We start from the raw sequence: 23,797 nt of genomic DNA, 5'->3' as shown, positions 1-23,797 counted from the left end.
CAATTATTGCACTCACACTGCTCACGCGCACCAACGAGCGTCTGTGTTGCAAAGGGCTAAAATAGAAATCAGTTCTATTTGTGATGCAGATCGCGCTGCAAGTCCTGCCTCTCCCATCTCCACACTGGTTTATAGAAGCAGGTACCCACGTGCCATCTCCTCATTGGTTATATCCACATGGGTGACTGAAAGACGAACGAGGTCAGTGGCAGTAATGCACCTAATTTATGAAAGTTGCCAATTGCAATATTAAAGTTGAGAAGAAAAAGCTTGGAAGGAAGAGAGCTGGCTAGAAACAATTTGGTTAACCGTTTTATGTGTGGGTTAATTGGCGGAGTAGAGGACCTTGTGCATTTCAGGTAAAATAACAACTCAATGTTTATATCCCAGGACAAAGTAGCGAGCAACAGCAAGCTAGCTAAATAGGACAAATTAGCTAGCAAGTGCAAGCTAACTAGCTAAATTGGTCTGGCCCTGGGGTCATCTCTCCCTTGTACCATATAGAACAGAAACAACCCATGCTCTGGAATGCTCTTTAGGTTTTAGAGAGGCCCATCCTCAGTAAAACACACACACGATAGTTATAATACTCTATTCTGTTGCATAAAACAACCATTTGATGCAATAAAAGTATTATAACAATCTTGCAAATTTCCACCATAATAGGAAACTCTTTATCCACAGTAGGGGGTGTAAAGCCATAATAGGTAACTCTTTATCCACAGTAGGGGGTGTAAAGCCATAATAGGTAACTCTTTATCCACAGTAGGGGGTGTAAAGCCATAATAGGTAACTCTTTATCCACAGTAGGGGGTGTAAAGCCATAATAGATGTTTTTCCAGCAGCAAACTATGATCGATAATGTCAAAAGCTGCAAAGTCTAACAAAACAGCCCCCACAATCTATTATCTATTTCTATCAGCCAATCATCAGTAATTTGTATAAGTGCTGTGCTTGTTGAATGTCCTTACCTATAAGTGTGCTGAAAGTTTGAAAGTCAAATAGCATTGTATCAAGTAAAAAAAAAAGAATCTCAAAACTTTACTAAGGGTTGGTAAAATGCTAATTGGTTGGCTATTTGAGCCAGTAAAGGGGGCTTTACTATTTTTAGGTAGCGGAATGACTTGCTTCCTTCCAGGCCTGAGGACACACACTTTCCAGTAGGCTTAAATTGAAGATATTGCAAATAGGAGTGGCAATATCGTCCACTATTATCCTCAGTAATTCTCCTCCCAAGTTGTCAGACTCCAGTGGCTTGTCATTGTTGATAGACAACAAATGGAATTTGAAATGACAATTCTTGTCTTTCATAATTTGGTCAGATATACTTGGATGTGTAGTGTCAGCGTTTGTTGCTGGCATCCCATACTTAATCTTGCCAATGAGAAAATCATTAAAGTAGTTGCCAATATCAGTCAGTTTTGTAATGAATGAGCCATTTGATTCATTGAATGATGGAGCTGAGTTTGCCTTTTTTCCCCAAATTTCTTTGGTGTTAACTATCATTCTTAGTCAGTTATCTTTGTTTCATAGTGTAGTTTCTAATTATATTCAGTTTAGTCACATCTCAATTTGCAGTACATTTGCCAATCAGTTGTGCAGCCAGACTTATTTTCCTTTTGCCTTATCCCTCTCAACCATACCATTTAAAAAATAAAAATAAAAGCTAACTGCGTCTCGTGAATTCATGCAAAAACAAGTTAGGTATTTATGTTTAACAAAGATTGTTATTTTAACTAAAACTACACCGTGTTTCCAGTATACAGTGTTCAGCTGCACACTCTGATGACTTCAGGAGAATGCAGCAAAGCTAGTGGAAGAAAGTGTTCCTGAGTGACATAGTTAGTTTTGACTTAAATCTATGGCAAGACCTGAAAATGGTTGAAAAAGCCAATTTGACAGAGCTTGAAGAATGTTGAAAATAATAATTGAAAAATGTTGCACAATCCAGGTGTGGAAAGCACTTAGAGACTCACATCTGTAATCGCTGCCAAAGGTGCTTTTACAAAGTATTGATTCAGGGGTGTGAATACTTACGTAAATTTGATATTTCTGTATTTCATTTTCATAAAATTTGCTAAACTTTCAAAAAAATATGTTTTTCACTTTGTCATTATGTGGTATTGTGTGTAGATATGTGAGAAGAAAAAAAACACATTTCATATATTTGGAATTCAGGCTGTAACAAAATGTGGAAAAAGTCAAGGGGTATGAATACTTTCTGAAGGCACTGTATGTCTACAAAGGAATAAAGATACATTTTGGGGAAATGTTTTGACTGGTCCATCCTCCAGTTTTCCTTACGTTTGGTCCCAGTTGTTGTACAGACCATAGAGACCTGCCGGCCAGGCCCCCCTCACGCTGCCCCACGTACATCACCTATAAAACACACAGTGTGTATATGTCATATCACAATCACACATAAGTCAGACCTAACCGGCCTACACCGATATCAAACCAACAATATCAAACAGTGACCAAAAATAGAGATGTCAGCAGTCAGTCAGGGGAATTCTAGTACCACAGAGACATCTGGCACCTGACAGCTGACCACCCCTCTCACACCACCAGGGGAAAAACAGACAAACACAATAGGATGAGGACATGAGGTATGTTTCCACAGTCTACATTCAACACGGACTATTGACAAAGGCATAGTAAAAGGCCAGTTTGTTTGTGTGAATTGTCACACACACACCTTGGGAAACTGGAAAGTACATACAGCTAACAACAACAGTGGGATATGTACTGGTTAAGTAATGGAACTGTCGCTATCATGATGAGGTGCTCATCAGCACTAAGCATGATTTCACACAGATACATAGGAAAGTACATCGGATCAGATTAGTGCAGGAATCAGGTTTGAATGGCAATTCATGTCAATGAGAAGCCATTGCTATGGGCACACAGTGGCAAACATCTCCAACAGTCGTCAGAGCGTGAGAGGGGAGTAGCAGTTGGAGTAGCAGCATGGTTGCCTGTCCCTGGCCCCATTCAGCAGCAGGAGATAAGACTGATAAAGTTCTCTCGTACTACAGTCACAGGGCCCACACCCACTACCAGCAGCCCCAAGATAAGTGTTTATGTGGCAGTATGGGTGCTATGTCACCATGGCAGGGAGGGAGAGAGAGACAGCTTGAAATACTAAACACCCCACTTACCCAACCCTATTAGGGTCCATACAAGCGCAGCCCACGCCCATGGGAGCAGAGCACGGATGTCAATTCAAGGACAATGCGAAACATGCTGTCATTGTCAAAACACACAGTGGATTGAACGACTGCTTCTGGGCAATTTCCATAGCACCGGGAAATATATATTTTGCTTCTTGAAGAATTCAAATCCTTTCATTACAGTGCTATGGAATTGGTTTGGGCATACAATTATTACTTGTTTTTCATTGTGTGTCAGGATTGTTATTCATATCCCACATATGACACTGTGAATCACTACCACTACTATTAAGAGACTCCCCAATGAACCACTAGTCTGAAACCAAGTTGAATGTGAGGCAGACTCGGATAACTAGGATAACGTTACAACTACGCAGGTTGGTTGTCAGTTGCCACAGAACAAAATAACACAGGGGCCAAAAAGTCCACCTAGCTATGTTTGTCCTACTTCCCTAATGAATGGGACACTGAAAAAAAAATGAGCTGCATGACCACACGTTTACATGAAAGGTTTGTATAAGCATGTCAGGCAAATGCACACATTAGGTATGTGTGAGGGAACCACAGACACAAACCTTCACCAAGACACATGCACAGCTCTCATTCCAAATATGTCGTAATCTCTCCGACTCCATAATTCTTATTATATCGATCAGATTCCATCTGAGTGTTCTCACTGGTCAAGATCAGAGCAATAGATAGAGAGACATGACTCTGGTCCAGACAAGACAAACCAGAACTGAAAACAACAGTCACTTCTTCATTCGATTCAGGTCCACTGGACACATTGGACGAGTGCAATCATAGGCATTTAAAACCTCAGTGAGCAAGATATTCTGAACATGGCCTTAGATTGACATTTGACTCTAAGGGGTGATCAGCAAGGCTTTAACAGAGACGGAGAGAATATAAGCAAGAGTGAACGACCCTTGCAAATGTATAAAAATATTCCTAAACTGAAATATCACATTTACATAAGTAAAAGTAAATCGCACCTTTGGCAGCGATTACAGCCTTGAGTCTTCTTGGATATGACTCTACAAGCTTGGCACACTTGTATTTGGGGGGTTTCTCCCATTCTTCTCTGCAGATGCTCTCAAGCTCTGCCAGGATGGATCAGGAACGTTGCTGCACAGCTATTTTCGGGTTCAAGTCTGGGTTCTGGCTGGGCCTCGAAAAGACATTCAGAGACTTGTCCCGAAGCCACTCCTGCGGTGTCTTGGCTGTTTGCTTAGGGTTGTTGTCCTGTTGGAAGGTGAACCTTCACCCCGTCTGAGGTCCTGAGCGCTCTGGAGCAGGTTTTCATCAAGGACCTCTCTGCACTTTGCTCCGTGCATCTTTCCCTCAAGCCTGACTATTCTCCCAGTCCCTGCCACAGAAAAACATCCCCAAAGCGTGATGCTGCCACCACCATGCTTCACCGTAGGGATGGTGCCAGGTTTCCTCCAGACATGACGCTTGGCATTCAGGCCAAAGAGATCAATGGTCTGAGAGTCCTGTAGGTGCCTTTTGCCAAACTCAAAGGGGGCTGTCAGGTGCCTTAAACTGAGGAGTGTTCTTCTGTCTGGCCACTCTACCATAAAGGTCTGATTGAGGGAGTGCTGCAGAGATGGTTGTCCTTCTGGAAGGTTCTCCCATCTCCCCAGAGGAACTCTGGAGCTATGTCAGAGTGACCATCGGGTTCTTGGTGACCTCCCTGACCAAGGCCCTTCTCCCTTGATTGCTCAGTTTGGCCCGGGCGGCCAGCTCTAGGAAGAGTCTTGGTGGTCCCAAATGTCTTCCATTTAAGAATGATGGAGGCCATTGTGTTCTTGGGTACTTCAATGCTGCAGAAATGTTTTGGTAGCCTTCTCCAGATCTGTGCCTCGACACAATCCTGTCTTGGAGCTCTACGGCCAATTCCTTCGACCTCATGGCTTGGTTTTTGGTCTGATATGCACTGTCAACTGTGGGACCTTATATAGACAGGTGTGTGCCTTTCCAAACCATGTCCAATCAATTGAATTTACCACAGGTGGACTTCAATCAAGTTGAAGAAAGGAGCTCAAGGATGATCATTGGAAACAGGATGAACCTGAGCTCAATTTCGAGTCTCATAGCAAAAGGTCTGTTTTTTATTTTTAATGAATTTGCAAACATTTCTTAACCGGTTTTCGCATTGTCATTATGGGGTATTGTGGGTAAATTGATGAGGAAAATATTTGATTTAATACATTTTAGAATAAGGCTGTAACGTAAAAATGTTTGGAAAAAGGGAAGGACTCTGAATACTTTCCGAATGCACTGTATGATCGGCCACCTTGCCACCCTCTTTATAGCTGAATCCCGTTGTGGATCCGATGTCTGTGTATTTAGTTGAGTGTCCTTAACCCCCTTGGCTGATATCGTACCCATCTCCCCCTCCAAGTGATATAGGAGTGTAGGCCAGTGCCAGATTTTTAAGAACTTCCCCTTATTGAATCCGGAGCAGTGCATGCTCAGAAAATGTATGTTGGCAGCAGAGGTGCCCTGTGTAGATACTGTCCATTTAACAACAGCTGGTAATTAAGGCCTAGTGTCCCTCCAGACAAACTGAACCAGTCTAACCAGAAAGTGGTGTCTGCAACGACCTCTCTGAATCACATGAGCGGTGGAATTTTAGGTGGAATCTAATCAAGAAAAATGGGAAGCTGGTAAAAAAACGACATAAAGCATCAGGCTGTCTGGTCGACCACACCAGAAAGTCCTAGATGGGTATTTTCCTTTAGCTTCCTCTAAATAGAGCATGCTAGGGGAAAAATATAGAAGTGTTTATGTTTAATTACAAGTGCCAGAGATCACTTTTACTGCAGCTGACAATGTATTTCCATACTCAAAACACTAACACGGTTGTCTGACTATTATGTTCAATACCAGCACGTAAATGTTTTTTGTTTGTTTTACGAAGCCCTGACCTTTGCACATTTCCAATGTGAGTCACTAGTTCTACTGTATGAGAACAGGAATTTTTTTCTTCACAATTGACCTGAAATGTAAAAAGGAAGTGAAATGAGTACCAGGGCTAAGAATTTCCACTAGATAACACAGCCACAAATTCGGATTCCAAAGCCACAAAGTCAAACATTTGCTCTTTGGTCTATTTAAGGTTAGGGTTATGCATACGTTTAGCAGTGTGGTTAAGGTTAGGTTTAAAATCCAATTTTAATTAGATACATTTTAGAAATGGGTGGGGTTTAGCCATAATTATGATTTTGTTGCCATGCTAACCCTTTTACACGTGTAAAAATGGGCCTATTTGGATAGGGCCAAATTGAAATGTTCTTAACAGAAGAACTATAAAAAGCATATGCATGACCATAGTAGCACATTTAATAAGAACACTTTGGAGATTATGGGGGAAATTATCACACCAAAAGATGAGGACACAACAGTTTACCTGACACAAGACTGAATCCAAACGTTACACTGTTGATTTTTGTTCATTTTACATTTCTGTACTTTTCACAGCATTTGCCAATAACTGAAAAAATAACCTTCAACTTGCTCAATCCAAAAAGGTTCCATTATAATCGCAATCTGCGTCAGGTGGGCATCATTTGAAAGCTTATTCTATTGCCAACATGGCTAGCTGAGTTATAAAATATGATCTTACATTGTTACGCCTCGATCACACCGACAGCGCCAATGCATTTTGGTACACCAGAAGTACATCAATTTCCAATGGAACGCTGCGTTTGCCTTGCAGCTTTGCTTCGCAGAGGCAGTTGCAGTGTGTTCTGTGTCTTACATACGAAAGATTTATTGTACGAATGCGTCAAACTGTACGCGTAGACGGCTTGACATAAATAGTAGCAGAAGGTGAATGTTGAACTTTTGTTGCACACATATCCAGATGATGCTGCATACTATTTTGCGCAAGGATGCTGTCGGTGTGATCAAGGCCTTAGGCTTTCAAAAAGAACTTCAGATAAACAGATTGTAATTTAGAATGGAATCATGAGTGCATGTTTCGGCAGCAAATTTTTCTTCATAATACGACAAACATAGCCTCGTTCTTTTAAGGACATCCCAGGGTATAGTACATGTCATCCTGGTAACTGTGGATCAAACATAGCAATCATAAACATTGATACTGCTAGAAACATAAGAATTTCACTTGGGACTCATCCGATGGCATTGAGGAGTTTACCACATCAGTCACCGGCTTCATTAATAAGTGCATTGATGAAGTCGTCCCCACAGTGACCGTACGTACATATCCCAACCAGAAGCCATGGATTACAGGCAACATCCACACTGAGTTAAAGGCAAGAGCTGCCGCATTCAGGAAGCGGGACACTAACCCAGCTGCTTCTAAGAAATCCCCCTATGCCACATTGAAGGTCCCCAAGAACACAGTGGCCTCCATCATTCTTAAATGGAAGTAGTTTGGAACCACCAAGACTAGAGCTGGCCGCCCAGACAAACTTAGCAATTGGGGGAAAAGCGCTTTGGTCAGGGAGGTGACCAAAAACCCGATGGTCACTCTGACAGAGCTCTAGAGTTCCTCTGTGGAGATGGGAGAATCTTCCGGAAGGACAACCATCTCTGCAGCACTCCACCAATCAGGCCTTTATGGTAGAGTGGCCAGACGGAAGCCACTCCTCAGTAAAAGGCACATGACAGCCCGCTTGGAGTTTGCCAAAAGGCACCTAAAGGACTCTCACACCATGAGAAACAAGATTCTCTGGTCTGATGAAACCAAGATTGAACTCTTTGGCCTGAATGCCAAGCGTCACGTCTGGAGGAAACCTGGCACCATCCCTACGGTGAAGCATGGTGGTGGCAGAATCATACTGTGGGGGATGTTTTTCAGCTGCAGGGACTGGGAGACTAGTCAGGATCGAGGGAAATATGAACGGAGGAAAGTACAGAGAGATCCTTGATGAAAACCTGCTCCAAAGCACTCAGGGCCTCAGACTGGGCGAAGGTTCACCTTTCAACAGGACAATGACCCTAAGCACACAGCCAAGACAACGCAGGAGTTTCTGAATGTCCTTGTGTGGCCCAGTCAGAGCCCGGACTTGAAATTGATCGAACAACTCTGGAGAGACCTGAAAATAGCTGTGCAGCAACGCTCCCCATCCAACCTGACAGAGCTTGAGAGGATCTGCAGAGAAGAATGGGAGAAACTCCCCAAATACAGGTGTGCCAAGCTTGTAGCGTCATACCCAAGAACACTCGAGGTTGTAATTGCTGCCAAAGGTGCTTCAACAAAGTACTGAGTAAAGGGTCTGAATACTTATGTAAATGTGATTTTTTTTAATTAGACATTCGTAAATATTTATAAAACCCTGTTTTGCTTTTTCATCATGGGGTATTGTGTGTAGATTGATGAGGGAAAAAACAATAAAATCCATTTTAGATTAAGGCTGTAATGTAACAAAATGTGGAAAAAGTCAAGGGGTCTGAATACTTTCCGGATGCACCGTATGTGAGAATGCTGTTCATTGACTATAACTTAGCATTCAACACCATAGTGCCCTCCAAGCTTATCACTAAGCTAAGGAACCTGGGACTGAACACTTCCATCTGCAACTCGATCTTGGACTTCCTGATGGGATGCCCCAGATGTTGAGGGTAGGCAACAACACATCCACCACACTGACCCTCAACACGGGGGCCCCTCAGGGGTGCGTGCCTAGTCCCCTCCTGTACTCTCTGTTCACCCATGACTGTGTGGCCACGCATGACTCAAACGTGGTGTCACATTTTAAATACATAGGAATTTTAAATACTTAGTGCTAATTATTTACTCTAACCTTTCCTTAAAAAATATATAAAAAGTATATGGAACAGCAAAACGCAACCTGGTAAATGTTTTATTTATCAGAAACCAAATGTCAACAGATGTAACAAACTGTATATGCATTCAATGATTTTGTCCCATCTCTCGTACTGTGTCACAACCTGGTCACAAGCTAGTATCACAGCAAACCACTTCAAAAGCTCTAGAAACAAACTCTGAATGTGCTGTTCAAAAAACCAAACACCTTTCACCACTGCAATATCAATAAGAAATACAACCTACTGAGCTTTGACAGGTTCTTATGCCTTGCCGACACTTCTCTGCTGATTAAGATCACTCATGACCTTTCCCAACCACCTCAATTTGTTACATATTGTATGGACAAACCCAGGACAACAAGAGTTTCAATTAGAGGAGCCTTCTCATTTCAGTTTTAGGGTCCACCAAATTTGGCCAGACAGCTTTTTCAGTCGGTGCGTCAAGACTATGGAAAAACCCAACCAGTGTCAGAGAGTGCAGTACCTTTGCTAGCTTCAAGGCGAACTGGGAAAAAGTAGCTTAAGGCAAACCAGTCATGTGAACATTAAGACATTCTGACTCTTAAGAAGTCAGATAATGTAAGACCAAGGGACATTTAAACTCTGATGCCTTACATTCTCCATTTTTCATATTTTGATAGATAGATACTGTAGATAGATAGATTTTAATAGTGTGTTATATTGTAGTATTGCATTGATGTATTAATGTTCATTGTTTTCTGCCCAAAGACTGCAGATGGAAATTTGCTATGTAGAGAAATCTGGTGCAATGGCATGTTATACATGGTCCCTGACAAATAAACAAATAATAACACAAATAGTAAGTTTACCGACGACACGGCGGTGGTAGGCTTGATCATTGACGATGATGAGACAGCCTATAGGGAGGAGGACAGAGACCTGGCAGAGTGGTGCCAGGACAACAACCTCTCCCTCAACGTCAACAAGACAAAGGAGCTGATCGTGGACTACAGGAAATGGAGGGCCGAGCACACCCCCATTCACATCGACAGGGCTGAAGTGGAGCAGGTCGAGAGCTTCAAGTTTCTATACCACTAAGGAGCTATCACGGTGAAAAGACACCAACACAAACAACGAAGAGGGCACAACAATGCTACTTCCCCCTCAGGAGGCTGAAAAGATTTGGCATGGGCCCTCAGATCCTCAAAAAGTTCTACAGCTGCACCATTGAGAGCATCTTGACTGGCTGCATCACCGCTTGGTATGGCAATTGCTTGGCATTTGATTGCAAGGCGCTACAGTGGGTAATCCAGAACATCACTGGGGCCGAGCTCCCTGCCATCCAGGACTTCTATACCAGGCGGTGTCAGAGGAAGGTCCTAAAATTTTTCAGAGACTCCAGCCACCAAAGTCGTAGACTGTTCTCTCTGCTACCGCTCGGCAAGCAGTACCGATGCGTCGAGTATGGAACCAACAGAACCCTAAACAGCTTCTACCTCATACCCCTGCATATCAACAAGGAACTGTTACACTACATTACCAAAAGTATGTGGACAACTGCTTGTCAAACATCTCATTCCAAAATCATGGGCATTAATGTGGAGTTTGCTGCTATAACAACCTCCACTGTTCTGGGAAGGCTTGCCACTAGATGTTGTAACATTGCTGCAAGACTTGCTTCCATTCAGCCATATGAGCATTAGTGAGGTTGGGCACTGATGTTGGCCTAATCGGCCTGACTCGCAGTCTGCGTTCCAATTCATCCCAAAGGTGTTTGATGGGTTTGAGGTCAGGGCTCTATGCAAGCCATTCAAGTTCTTCCACAGCGATCTCGACAAACCATTTCTGTATTGACCTCGCTTTGTGCACGGGGGCATTGTCATGCTGAAACAGGAAAGGGAGTGAGTAGTGAGTGTTGCAACGGATGACAGAACATTTTTACACGCTACATGGTCCTAGACGTTTCTGCTTCACAATAACAGCACTTACAGTTGACCAGGGTAGCTCTAGCAGGGCAGAAATTTTATGAACTTACTTGTTGGAAAGGTGGCATCCTATGACGGTGCCATGTTCAATGTCACTGAGCTCTTCAGTAAGACCAGTCTACTGCCAATGTTTGTCTTTGGAGATTGCATGGCTGTGTGCACGATTTTATACACCTGTCAGCAACTAATTTGAAGGGGTGTCCATATTATTTTGTATATATAGTATATATAGCCAAGTTATTGTTACTCCTTGTGTACCTGTTATTACTTTTATTATTGAGGGTTTTAATTTTCTTTTCTTTCTCCATTTTCTTTCCCTGCATTGTTGGGAAGGGCCTGTAAGTAAGCATTTCACTGTTAGTCCACACCTGTTATTTACGAAGCATGCGATGAATAAAATGTGATTGAACATTTGATTTGACATGAGTTCACATTTGGACTCACGGGTGTGTGGTTTGACTGTATGACATCAAAGCAGTATTCATTATAATCCTCAATGTCTCATCTTTCACAACACAACGACTCCTCTTGATGTACAGGATTTCCCTCACTCAGACGACAACAAATGTGCAAAAGTAGCCCCATTAGCGGGAGGGATGAAGGCATCTTTTTGTCGCGCGTGGTGCTCAAGTTTATAACGGACATCAGTCAAAACCCATACAGCCTTAAGTGGAAAACCTGAACTCTGACGTCATGTATAGAATGTTAATGTACAGCCACTGCGTTCCAATTTAGGTGCTAATCAATGACTAAATCTGCCATTTTCAACCTGTATACGGGATGACTGGGTGAGTGGAAAAGGCTACCTAGGCTCCATCTCTGTTTCCTTGTGTAGGTGAGGAGACATGAGGTGAGGAAAAGTTATCCTGTTTTGCTTTCAACATCATATGATCTCAGATCCTCTACTGACCTGTGGACTTGTACAGCATGCCTGTCATGGTCCCGGCAACAGCCGTGTTGATGTCATCCTCTGCTCCTCAGGTCTTCGCGATGGCCACCCCAAACACACTCTACAACAGAGCTGAGGACAAGCATACAGGTGAATTAAAGTCACATTGTTTTTTGTTTCTATTGAGACAATAACAGTATACCAATGTGTGGCACTGCTGAAAGGACATCTGTGTCAATCCACTGGTGGGGAATGACAGGCACTCACCCACTGACCCAAGTGTGTTCGCCCATGTCACTCCTTGGCGGGTCACCAGATTCAGGATCCTAAAACAGAGGGCAAGTGAGGAAGGATATTATATCCATTAAAACACAGACACAAAGACTCAGCCAACTTCAATGGGACACAAGGGTTGATTTACAGTTAGGGGTTCTAGTAAAAGTGCTGCATATTTGGAAAAACTGATACACGCCTGCTGCATCGCCAAACAAGACTTGCTTCAGTTTATATGGAAATCCAAAACTACTATCCTTGAGTGGATGAGATCATCAGGCCAAGTGTAAACAGCCTGCCAGATCATAATGTATCATGATTTATCTGATTCAGCTTTAGACATTCACTAACAGTAAGATAGACGGACAGTGGCACGTTGTGCAGTGCTATCTTATAACAGTGATCAGCTGAAAAATAATTATCCTGGTCAAACTAATATTCCAACTGTAGCCAGCATTACACAGTGAACACAATGTACACATGGCCAAGGCAGACTTTGCCCTTCTCCCTTGGCAGGGACAGCTAGGTTTTTGGGCCTTGACATCCTCAGCTGTGTCACAGCACTGAGAAGTCAGGTGTGTCAATACAGGTGTGTTTGAGCACAGGGTCATTCAATGGCAATGGGTGAGCATGACAAAACAAACTCTCAGTGAAAGCAACAGCATAGTAGGGGTTTACAACATAGAGACAATATGATGGGGTTATCTTTGTTTCCTTGTGTGGGTGAGGAAAAGTGTTCCTGCTTTCAAATCAAATCAAAGTTTATTTGTCATGTGCGCTGAATACAACAACCTTACAGTGAAATGCTTACTATGCTTACTATGCTTACTAACCAATAGTACAAAAAAAGGTATTAGGTGAACAATAGGTAAGTAAAGAAATAAAAACAACAGTAAAAAGACAGTGAAAAACAGTAGTGAGGCTATAAAAGTAGCGAGACTATAAAAGTAGCGAGGCTACATACAGACACCGGTTAGTCAGGCTGATTGAGGTAGTATGTACAGTGTGGCAAAAAAGTATTTAGTCAGCCACCAATTGTGCAAGTTCTCCCACTTAAAAATATGAGAGAGGCCTGTAATTTTCATCATAGGTACACTTCAACTATGACAGACAAAATGAGAAAAAAAATCCTGAAAATCACATTGTAGGATTTTTTATGAATTTATTTGCAAATTATGGTGGAAAATAAGTATTTGGTCACCTACAAACAAGAAAGATTTCTGGCTCTCACAGACCTGTAACTTCTTCTTTAAGAGGCTCCTCTGTCCTCCACTCGTTACCTGTACTAATGGCACCTGTTTGAACTTGTTGTCAGTATAAAAGACACCTGTCCACAACCTCAAACAGTCACACTCCAAACTCCACCATGGCCAAGACAAAAGAGCTGTCAAAGGACACCAGAAACAAAATTGTAGACCTGCACCAGGCTGGGAAGACTGAATCTGCAATAGGTAAGCAGCTTGGTTTGGAGAAATCAACTGTGGGAGCAATTATTAGGAAATGGAAGACATACAAGACCACTGATAATCTCCCTCGATCTGGGGCTCCACGCAAGATCTCACCCCGTGGGGTCAAAAATGATCACAAGAACGGTGAGCAAAAATCCCAGAACCACACGGGGGGACCTAGTGAATGACCTGCAGAGAGCTGGGACCAATGTAACAAAGCCTACCATCAGTAACACACTACGCCGCCAGGGACTCAAATCCTGTAGTGCCAGACGTGTCCCCCTGCTTAAGTCAGTACATGTCCAGGCCCATCTGAAGTTTGCTAGAGAGCATTTGGATGATCCAGAAGAAGATTGGGAGAATGTCATATGGTCAGATGAAACCAAAATATAACTTTTTGGTAAAAACTAAACTCGTCGTGTTTGGAGGACAAAGAATGCTGAGTTGCATCCAAGGAACACCATACCTACTGTGAAGCATGGGGGTGGAAACATCATGCTTTGGGGCTGTTTTTCTGCAAAGGGACCAGGACGACTGATCCGTGTAAAGGAAAGAATGAATGGGGCCATGTATCGTGAGATTTTGAGTGAAAACCTCCTTCCATCAGCAAGGGCATTGAAGATGAAACGTGGCCTTGGTCTTTCAGCATGACAATGATCCCAAACACACCGCCCGGGCAACATAGGAGTGGCTTCGTAAGAAGCATTTCAAGGTCCTGGAGTGGCCTAGCCAGTCTCCAGACCTCAACCCCATAGAAAATCTTTGGAGGGAGTTGAAAGTCCGTGTTGCCCAGCAACAGCCCCAAAACATCACTGCTCTAGAGGAGATCTGCGTGGAGGAATGGGCCAAAGGCACAGTGTGTGAAAACCTTGTGAAGACTTACAGAAAACGTTTGACCTCTGTCATTGCCAACAAAGGGTATATAACAAAGTATTGAGATAAACTTTTGTTATTGACCAAATACTTATTTTCCACCATTATTTGCAAATAAATTCATAAAAAATCCTACAATGTGATTTTCTAGATTTTTTTTCTCATTTTGTCTGTCATAGTTGAAGTGTACCTATGATGAAAATTACAGGCCTCTCTCATCTTTTTAAGTGGGAGAACTTGCACAATTGGTGGCTGACTAAATACTTTTTTGCCCCACTGTACATGTAGATATGGTTAAAGTGACTATTCATATATGATGAACAGAGAGTAGCAGTAGTGTAAAGAGGTGTTGGCAGGTGGTGGGTGGCAGGACACAATGCAGATAGTCCGGTTAGCCAATGTGCGGGAACACTGGTTGGTCAGGCCAATTGAGGTAGAATGTACATATGTACATGAATGTATAGTTAAAGTGACTGTGCATATATGATAAACAGAGAGTGGCAGCAGTGTAAAAGAGGGGTTGGGGGGGTACACAATGCAGATAGTCCGGGTAGCCATTTCATAACCTTTTCAGGAGTCTTTTGGCTTGGGGGTAAAAACTGTTGAGAAGCCTTTTTGTCCTAGACTTGGCACTCCGGTACCGCTTGCCGTGCAGTAGTAGAGGGGTGGCTGGGGTCTTTGACAATTTTCTGACACCGCCTGGTGTAGAAGTCCTGGATGGCAGGCAGCTTAGCCCCAGTGATGTACTGGGCAGTACGCGCTACCCTCTGTAGTGCCTTGCGGTCGGAGGCCGAGCAATTGCCGTAGCAGGCAGTGATGTAACCACCATGCTCTCGATGTTGCAGCTGTAGAACCTTTTGAGGATCTCAGGACACATGCCAAATCTTTTTAGTTTCCTGACTGAGCACACACCCCTGGGGAGCTCCAGTGTTGAGGATCAGCGTGGCAGATGTGTTGCTACCAACCCTCACCACCTGGGGGCGGCTCGTCAGGAAGTCCAGGATCCAGTTGCAGAGGGAGGTGTTTAGTCCCAGGATCCTTAGCTTAGTGATGAGCTTTGAGGGTACTATGGTATTGAACGCTGAGCTGTAGTCAGTGAATAGCATTCTCACATAAGTGTTCCTTTTGTCCAGGTGGGAAAGGGCGGTGTAGAGTGCAATAGAGACTGCATCATCTGTGGATCTGTTTGGGGCGGTATGCAAATTGGAGTGGGTCTAGGGTTTCTGGGATAATGGTGTTGATGTGAGTCATTACCAGCCTTTCAAAGCACTTCATGGCTATGGACGTGAGTGCTACGGGTCTGTAGTCATTTATGCAGCTTGCCTTTGTGTTCTTGGGCACAGGGACTATGGTGGTCTGCTTGAAACCAATATTACAACTGTAGCCAGCATTACACAGGGAACACAATGTACCCGTGGCCAAGGCAGACTTTGCCCTTCTCCCTTGGCAGGGACAGCTAGGTTTTTGGGCCTTGACATCCTCAGCTGTGTCACAGCACTGAGAAGTCAGGTGTGTCAACACAGGTGTGTTTGAGCACAGGGTCATTCAATGGCAATGTGTGAGCATGACAAAACAAACTCTCAGTGAAAGCAACAGCGTAGTAGGGGTTTACAACATAACCCCATCATATTGGCCTACTATTTCCAGTTTTCCATGGAACAATGTTGTGTTGTTACTGATACCGGTTGGGGAAAACGATGGTGCTGCATATCAGCATTATAAATTCAGCCAACAGGTTTTGTGAGAATCAATTTCAGCGAATTCAAAGTGTTTAATTCAGTGCTTCTCCCACCCCTCTAACACTGGTCTAATATTATCAGTAGTTTACCTTTGGATCAGTGAGTTCCTCACTATGACTTAATCATTGATTCATGTCATACCATGTCAAGTCCGATTCACAGGAGGTTGGTGGAACCTTAATTGGGGAGGAGAGGCTCGTGGTAATGGCCGGAGCGGAATTAGTGGTTTCCACCTTTTTGATGCCATTCCATTTGCGCCGTTCCAGACATTATTATGAGCCGTCCTCCTGTGGTCAGATTATGTACGCAGATGACTTTGCGCCACACAAAAAATAAAAGCTAAGTATACTTTTATGCCCCAAATCATGGCCTCATATCTGTAAGGGCAAGAGAAGACTAACCTTTCAGGTGGTTGTCCTTTTGGAGTTATTACTAAATCAATAAAGATTGCAGATGGCTCAAGCAACCCATAAGAAGATTGAGTTGGGCCAAAATCCTACTACTTAAACATCATTACCCATATAGATACATTTAAATATATTTAGAAAGTTCAAATAGAACCCTTGAAATCATTGCACCACCCCAAACACAATGGCGGGCATGACAAATTGGAGACTTAACCAGCCATCTGAAATCCTTTGAAGCATACTGAACTAATTGGTAGAGACTGCCCTCTGCTGGTTGATACCTGAATGAGTAATTCAATTATACTGAAAAAGGGATTGAGATGAATATAACTATTAAACTATTAATCTGCTTTGTGTCTCAAAACCAGAAATAATATATGAAGGAGATCCAATTTAATCACAGCCTGATTCAATAAATCGGTGTACATTGAGCCATGTTTTTGGTCTCTGATAGTCCCATGCGGAGCCCGTTGAGCTCCAAACGCTGCACTTGAGAAGCAAAACAAACAAGAACTTGTTTTACACAATTTTATTTGACATTTCATACAGGCTCAAGAGCGAGAGTAAGAGACAAAACAAGATTTCCACTGTAATACAACAGCCTCCAAGGGTGAAAAAAACGAGATGAATTCATCCTAACTGGAACTCACATGTGTAAAATATATTGGATCCACGTACCAGTTACTGCCTGAGGAAAAAAGACAGTCAGCTGGTATTCATGGCCACAACAAACAGCTCAGACTGAGTTGTATAATTTGTCCATATCAGATTGACAAACACTTTACATGGGACACCGGCGAGTTCAGTGTTTGAATATTCTGGCGAGGCTCCACTAAATATGCTAAAACCACCTATACTGGATACCCTTGACCAGGAACATCAACAAGTGGATCCAGTAAGGGTGGTTTTAGCTAAAACATCCTATAGTCTTCCTTGATCCACCTGATTCCCTAAAATTTCCAAACACTGAACTCGCAGGACCCCGGCGTCCCATGTAAATCGTTTGTTAACCTGCTATGTACAAATTATGCAATTCAAACTGAGCTACGTCTTGTGGCCATGAGCATCAGCTGACTTTAGTCCATGTTTTCTAAACGTCTAACTGTACTTTTAAGGAATTATTAGCGCAACTACTGTAGCTAGGAAAATGTAGCTAGGTGGCTTTCAATGGATGACTAGCCTATAAACCAGCGATTCTGGTGAGCATTTAAAACCCAGGATTTGTTAACTAGCTATATTGACTAGCTAGCACTACCTCGTCTTGTTTCTGGCTATCGGAACGTTAGTTAGCTAGCTTCTATCTGAGTAGCACTGAATAGTTAGCTGCTTTGACATTATTGGGTGTACTACTGGTTTCTCAACTCCGACCCTGTCAGATAAGTTACATGTCGTTACAGTGACAGCTAGCTAGTAGTACTTGTTGACAACCACATGACACATCATCACTCAAAAAGTCGTAAAGACAAGAACGACGTCCTGTGTTTGGATCGACAATACATCTGAAATTAGATGGTTAGAATGGAAAGGGTGATTAAAGGCCATTACTCTTATTTAACAATCGAACTTTAAAATTGTATCTTTGCACGTAATGGACAGTAGACGAATAATTCGACAGTTTAAATAAACTGTTCACTACAGTTTTCACGACACCCTGTCCTTGGTAGCTATGTCCTGTCCAATGATTGTTCCTCTCTGGTGCATTGCCCAATGAAATTTGAGATGTGAATGCTGCGCAGGAGCGGTAGAGCGCATGGTTTTAAAATGCATGTGGCTAGCTAGCCACACACTGTCCTTCAAACGCTTTAAGACAATCCACAGTATTTAAAATCAGTGATGATACGCAGCCATTGCCAAGGCTTGACATTCATGAGGACGCTGGTTGTGAATTGACAGAGGTGCGGCAGAATCGACTCATTTCGTCGAGGGTCAAGACAACGAATCTAAAAGGATAAAAGCCCGGTAAATACTAATCTCGAGACCATTAAACTTGCGCCATCGCTTAATTCGGTATAGCTAATTGTTCATACGTCAAATTTGGCTACATAGCCTGCCTTATAATCACAACAACGACAATACAATAACGTCTTGGTTATTTATGCCAAATATAGCCAGCTTGCCATTATCTATTGAGCATATTATGCCGGGTGATGTGCTCAGCCACCGTTTGGTGGTAATTCCTGTTAAAAAAATGTCCATCTCGTAACGAGGGGACTTGTGATAAAATAATTTGCTGTGGACAATGGTACGAAGCCAGCCCTGGAGCGTTGGCTCTCGTTTTATGCCCTCCTCAAGCTGCATGTGTCATCGATGCTCGATCTGACCCTGTCAACCCGCCAAGATGTACATGATCAGTGACTAGACATGTACATTGTTTAATGTATTATGCTTTCTATGAACAGTACTATGCAGCTTGGTCGATAGAGAAATATTTGTCTGAGAAAATCTATTGAATAATGCACGATTACGGAAGAAAAAAAACATGGTTTATGCTCAGCGCTATTTTTATGGCGGGCAGAATGAATTCGTTTTAGCCAGAGAGCCTTCTGAGATAATCCTAGAGAATGAATAAAACATACATTGTACTAGTAAATATCTTTGGTCGATGTAGTTTTGAGATGTCATTTCGGGATTTGTGAGTGTTTTCGACATAATACATACATCCGTCTCCTGTCTGTTGTAGGCGGCCTTATAGCTACAGCCCATTTAATCCCCTCCCATGATGCATTGTGCTCATCCCAGTCCCTACTGTATTTCCTGTTTATTGTTGCTGCTTTGTCTGGTCATTTTCTTTCGTCCTCAAATGTAGTATATTTACTAACATTTTCTAATTGCTAATCATTTCTGGTGTTTTGCTCAAGCTCGTGCAACCGTTTAACGTAGCACCACTCCTACTGAAGCAAACGTCGTTTTTTGTTTAGTTTTCTCCAGTCAACGTAATGCAAAGCACTTCCTCGGTTCATTTCCACATAATTCAACTCCACGTTTCGATAGTGAAAGTACAAGTATGTCCATGTTTTTATCTGTGATTTTCAAAGGTATTTTGTTTATGTGTAATATTATTGGATGTGGTGTTCATTTGTTATGTCAAAAAAACAGTTTACTTTTTTTCTCTCTCTCTTTTAGGAGTGTTGGAGTCTTATTGTACCATTGACCCTGTAATTCCAAGGAGACCAAAAGTTACACACTTTGACATTTGGGGTTTGCTCTAATGGAGGACTCTGAGACTGACTTGACTTCGTCTGAACCGGATGCACTTGGGGCAGACTTCATCACAGTGGAACTGGATACCCAACCCATAGAATATGTTGTCAAGTGGGCAGAGGTCGGGTCCAAGTTCACAATATCCTGTGTGAAAAAGGAGGCGGACGAGGGGTCTGGCCTAAATCTGGAGCATGTGAAGGCAGAGCCAGACGAGCCCTTCTTTGCCCAGTATGAAGAGGAGTTCCCTGGCTGTGAGATAGCAGAACAGAGTGTTGTAGTAAAGACGGACGACTCGGATGAGGATGACCACACTGAGCCAGGGAGTAGCCAGCTGGTTCCTGTTGGAGATGGCTCTGATTCGGGCTCAGAGAAATGGGAATATATTTCACCAGGGGGATACTACAGCTGCAACTACTGTGGGAAATGCTACAGTCATTCCTCAAGCCTATCAAGACACCAACAATTGCACACAGGAAAGGCACCCCCACCCCCAAACAAGCAAACAGATACAGGGTCCGGTGAGGGGAACAAATACAAATGCACGCAGTGTGCAATGCGATTCAAAAGCAGAAGAGCTCTCGGAACTCACCTGAGAACACACCGGGGTATGAGAGTTTACCCATGCAACATCTGTGGGAAGGATTTTAACCACAGCTCCAGCTTGTCGCGTCATAGGCTCATCCACAAAAAAGGGAAGGGTATTCCCTCTGGTGTCATACCTGCTGAAATCAGTTATGTCCGCCGCCCACCTGGCAGCAGGAAAAAGAAGAAGCAGGCTGATGAGAAGAAGATCCCTGGCGAAAAAAAGTTTCCTATCAGGAAGAACCTCTCTGGAGAGAAATTCTACGCGTGTACACAATGTGATATGACCTTCAAGAACTCCATTGGCCTCTCAAAACACCAGGTCTCTCATGTCAAGGACCTGCTTAATAACTATGCCCACGGTAAAGACGGTCTTACCAAGTCCTCTGACTTGAAAATACGCCTCAAGTTGTGCTCGAGGGACAAACCCAACTTCTACACCCTCTGTAAGAAGAACAAGCGATCAAGAGCTGCCAAGCGCCAGCGCCAAGCATCGGTCTCTGAGGAAGAGGAAGGACCATATGCATGCGAGCAGTGTGACAAGCGCTTCAGCCAAGTGCAGAGCCTCGCCAGGCACCAGCAAATGCACAAGGGAGACAACAAGTTCAGCTGCTCTTACTGTAAAAAGACCTTCACCAGATTGTCCAACCTCCACCACCATGAGAGATCTCACTCCACAGGGGGGAAGTATGAATGCACAACCTGCAGCAAGACATTTGTGCACTCGTCCAGCTACTCCAGGCACAAGCGGCAGCACGCAGAGGAGGAGGCCCGCCAGCGGAAGGGCATAGATGAGATGGAGCCACTTGATTCAGACTCTGAGTGAGCGCAGTCGCGGTCTGCTCTTGACTGCCCACACTCAGCTGTCAAAACTCTGGGTTTCAGGGGTTGGGAGGTTTGGGGGGGATTTTGTTTGGGACTGGAATTGGCTTTACTCTTGAGTATATAAAGTGTGTAATGACTTATGTTTGTATGGTATCAGCAAATTGGATCTTGGGATGGGGTTAGGAATTTGGGTTCCCCACCCCCTTCCCCCTCATACACATTTTACCTAAATTGCACTGACAATGTTGTCCTCTGCTGCTCATGCAAAACATATTTTGATTTATTTTGTTGAAATTCCCTTTTGGCCATGTTTCGTTACAGGTTTAGGGTAAAAGTGTTCCTAGAGTCTCGCCAGCTGTGTAGTATATCGGCCATGTCAAGATATCACCCTTACCACACACACACACACACACACACACACACACACATCAGAAAACTGCTATAAAATGCTTCTGATATCGAGTATACACCCTTTTCTGTATGTAATCTTTTTTTCCTTTTTTTTTTATTTTTTTATCTCTGATGTGACAAAGGGTCAAAATGAAAACCTTGCCATCAAACTAAATCCGGATTTGACCTCAGTGGATTAATCTGATGTCTGCACTACGCCACATACAGTCTCTGGTTCAATCAAGCTTCTATGGTTTAGCCTCTGATTTGTATCTGTTCATGCAAGTAATCTCTGATGCTGAAAAAACAACAATCCAAAGCAATGAAGAACTTTGAGGAAAAAACAAAGGGAGGTTGATTGAATTCCAGGCATCGCCAGTAAATGTGCTAATTATTAATCCTTCAATCAGAAAACTGCGTTCTTTTCCTGTCCCCTACTCCACATCACTTGATTAATGATCTTAATGACACACAGTGGTGAAATGAAAAGACAATATTTATTTCTACATGTTTGGGATAATTGATTTGTATCTTTTTTTTGAAAACTGCTAGTGTTGAGTGATCAACCAAGTTCTCAATTAGTTTTATTCTACTACACAGTGTTCAGATGAATGTTCAGATTGTTGATTTAAAGGATTTGTCCAAATATTAAGTCCAGTCAGATCCTTAGAACTTGAATATGCTATATTTGATATTTGTCAACATATACTGCAATTACCACAATGTATACAACTGTGACTCCATATATATGTATGCATGATGAATATAACATGAGAATAGTTTACAATATATGTCGTTTTTACATCTGCTGTTCCTGTGTGTGTAAAGCATTGCTTTTGTGAAAGTGAGAATTATTGAGATATTTAATAATATGTGCAGTGCATTTTGACAAAAACACTCAAATATTCCTGGGATTAGGGATTTAATATTTTGTTCAAGTATTTGTTTATTGAGGTTATAGGGGAAACTGCACAACTTATTTATGAATTAGGAACAAAGGTGCAATTGAAATGGTAGTGAATGTGATTCACATCCATGGCCATTGTTGAAAACACCTTTTTAGGTGGCAACACCTTCCCCATTTGCCACCAACGTTCCACATTTTCAGGTGTACCTTTCAAAATCTATTACCATTCACAGAAATATTATCAAGTGCTGTCAACTACTTACTGTGTATCTCCATAATGCTTGTATACATGCATAGCCAGATGGATTTCCTTTTCCAGCTAAACTGTTCATTTATCTGTTCAAAGTGCTTAACTAGTCTCCTGTTCAATGTTTTGTATTTGCTTTAAGCACAACCAGGGTACTCTGAACAATGATCAACACTTGACTTTGTGAATACCATTTACTGTTTGAATTGGTATTTTATTTGTGACTTCTATCCTCTATTTCTTTGAGTGTTTGAAAATGACACCTAGGGAAAGTGTAGTGGCATGTATCAAGCACAGACCCAGTCTATTGCACCCACAATGATAATTGAAGATGGAACAATTATGGCTTGGTACTTTCCCTGTATTTATGTTACTAAATGTTTTTTTTGTTTGTTTTTTGAAGAGCTAGATTCCCCTGCTTCCCTTAAACCTTAGTTGAGTCGGGTAAATATAGTTTTGCATTTTTTTGTTTGTGGTTCTGGCCTTTTTCTCCAATGGCAAACGTTCTTCTCTCTTATTTTTCAGCAATCTCAGCTTTTTGAATTCTGAAACTCATTGTTTTCTTTTTCGCTGTCATTATTTAATTTTTTGATGCAGCGGACCTACATCCTATAGAGAGGTGTATGTTTTTTGTATTGTGTTTGCCATTAGAATACAGTTGACATGTTTTGTCTTGCGTTTTGGTAATAAACCTTTCATGAAAAAAAATGGTCCATGATGTCCTGGATCTGTTTGAGAACGTGTAGGCCTATGGTGGATTTCAGAATATTGGAACTGCTAAATCAGTAAAGGGATCACAACTCAATTGTGCTTTACCACTATTCAGTTGTAGTTTGACTTCAGCGAGACTATTAATAAAGTACAACTGTCCAGTTGCTGTTGGTAATTCACCATGTGGTTTTAAAGTCCCTCACTAGATGGCAGCAAAACACTTCAAATCACCACTCACAGCATGACCTGTTACAGAAACAGAAGACTTGTCAATGTTTTGAAGTTATTTTCCTTTTTTTAAAGAAATTTAATTCAATTGTTATAATAGTTTTTTGCACAGATTTTATTTATCGGGTCATCTATTCACATTTAAGACAATCC

At 42.4% G+C, this 23,797-nt stretch overlaps 1 protein-coding gene across 2 annotated transcripts; it reads left to right on the top strand.

Moving 5' to 3' along the window:
• The first annotated feature begins 18,305 nt into the window (after positions 1-18,305).
• On the top strand, positions 18,306-23,413 carry LOC110502353 (zinc finger protein 883). Of its 2 annotated transcripts, none has more exons than XM_021580308.2 (2): positions 18,306-18,512; positions 19,677-23,413. In XM_021580308.2, the coding sequence occupies exon 2, from the start codon at positions 19,762-19,764 to the stop codon at positions 21,160-21,162; it is 1,401 nt and encodes a 466-aa protein (XP_021435983.2). In that variant the 5' UTR covers positions 18,306-18,512; positions 19,677-19,761; the 3' UTR covers positions 21,163-23,413. The 2 variants fall into 2 exon arrangements, with proteins under 2 accessions (XP_021435983.2, XP_036815936.1); XM_036960041.1 differs by lacking the exon at positions 18,306-18,512 and adding an exon at positions 18,519-19,555.
• The last annotated feature ends 384 nt before the right edge of the window (positions 23,414-23,797 follow it).

The sequence above is a fragment of the Oncorhynchus mykiss genome, chromosome 23 (assembly GCF_013265735.2).
Source record: "Oncorhynchus mykiss isolate Arlee chromosome 23, USDA_OmykA_1.1, whole genome shotgun sequence".
Taxonomy (NCBI): Eukaryota; Metazoa; Chordata; class Actinopteri; order Salmoniformes; family Salmonidae; genus Oncorhynchus; species Oncorhynchus mykiss.
This window is presented reverse-complemented; position numbering and strand designations above follow the sequence as displayed.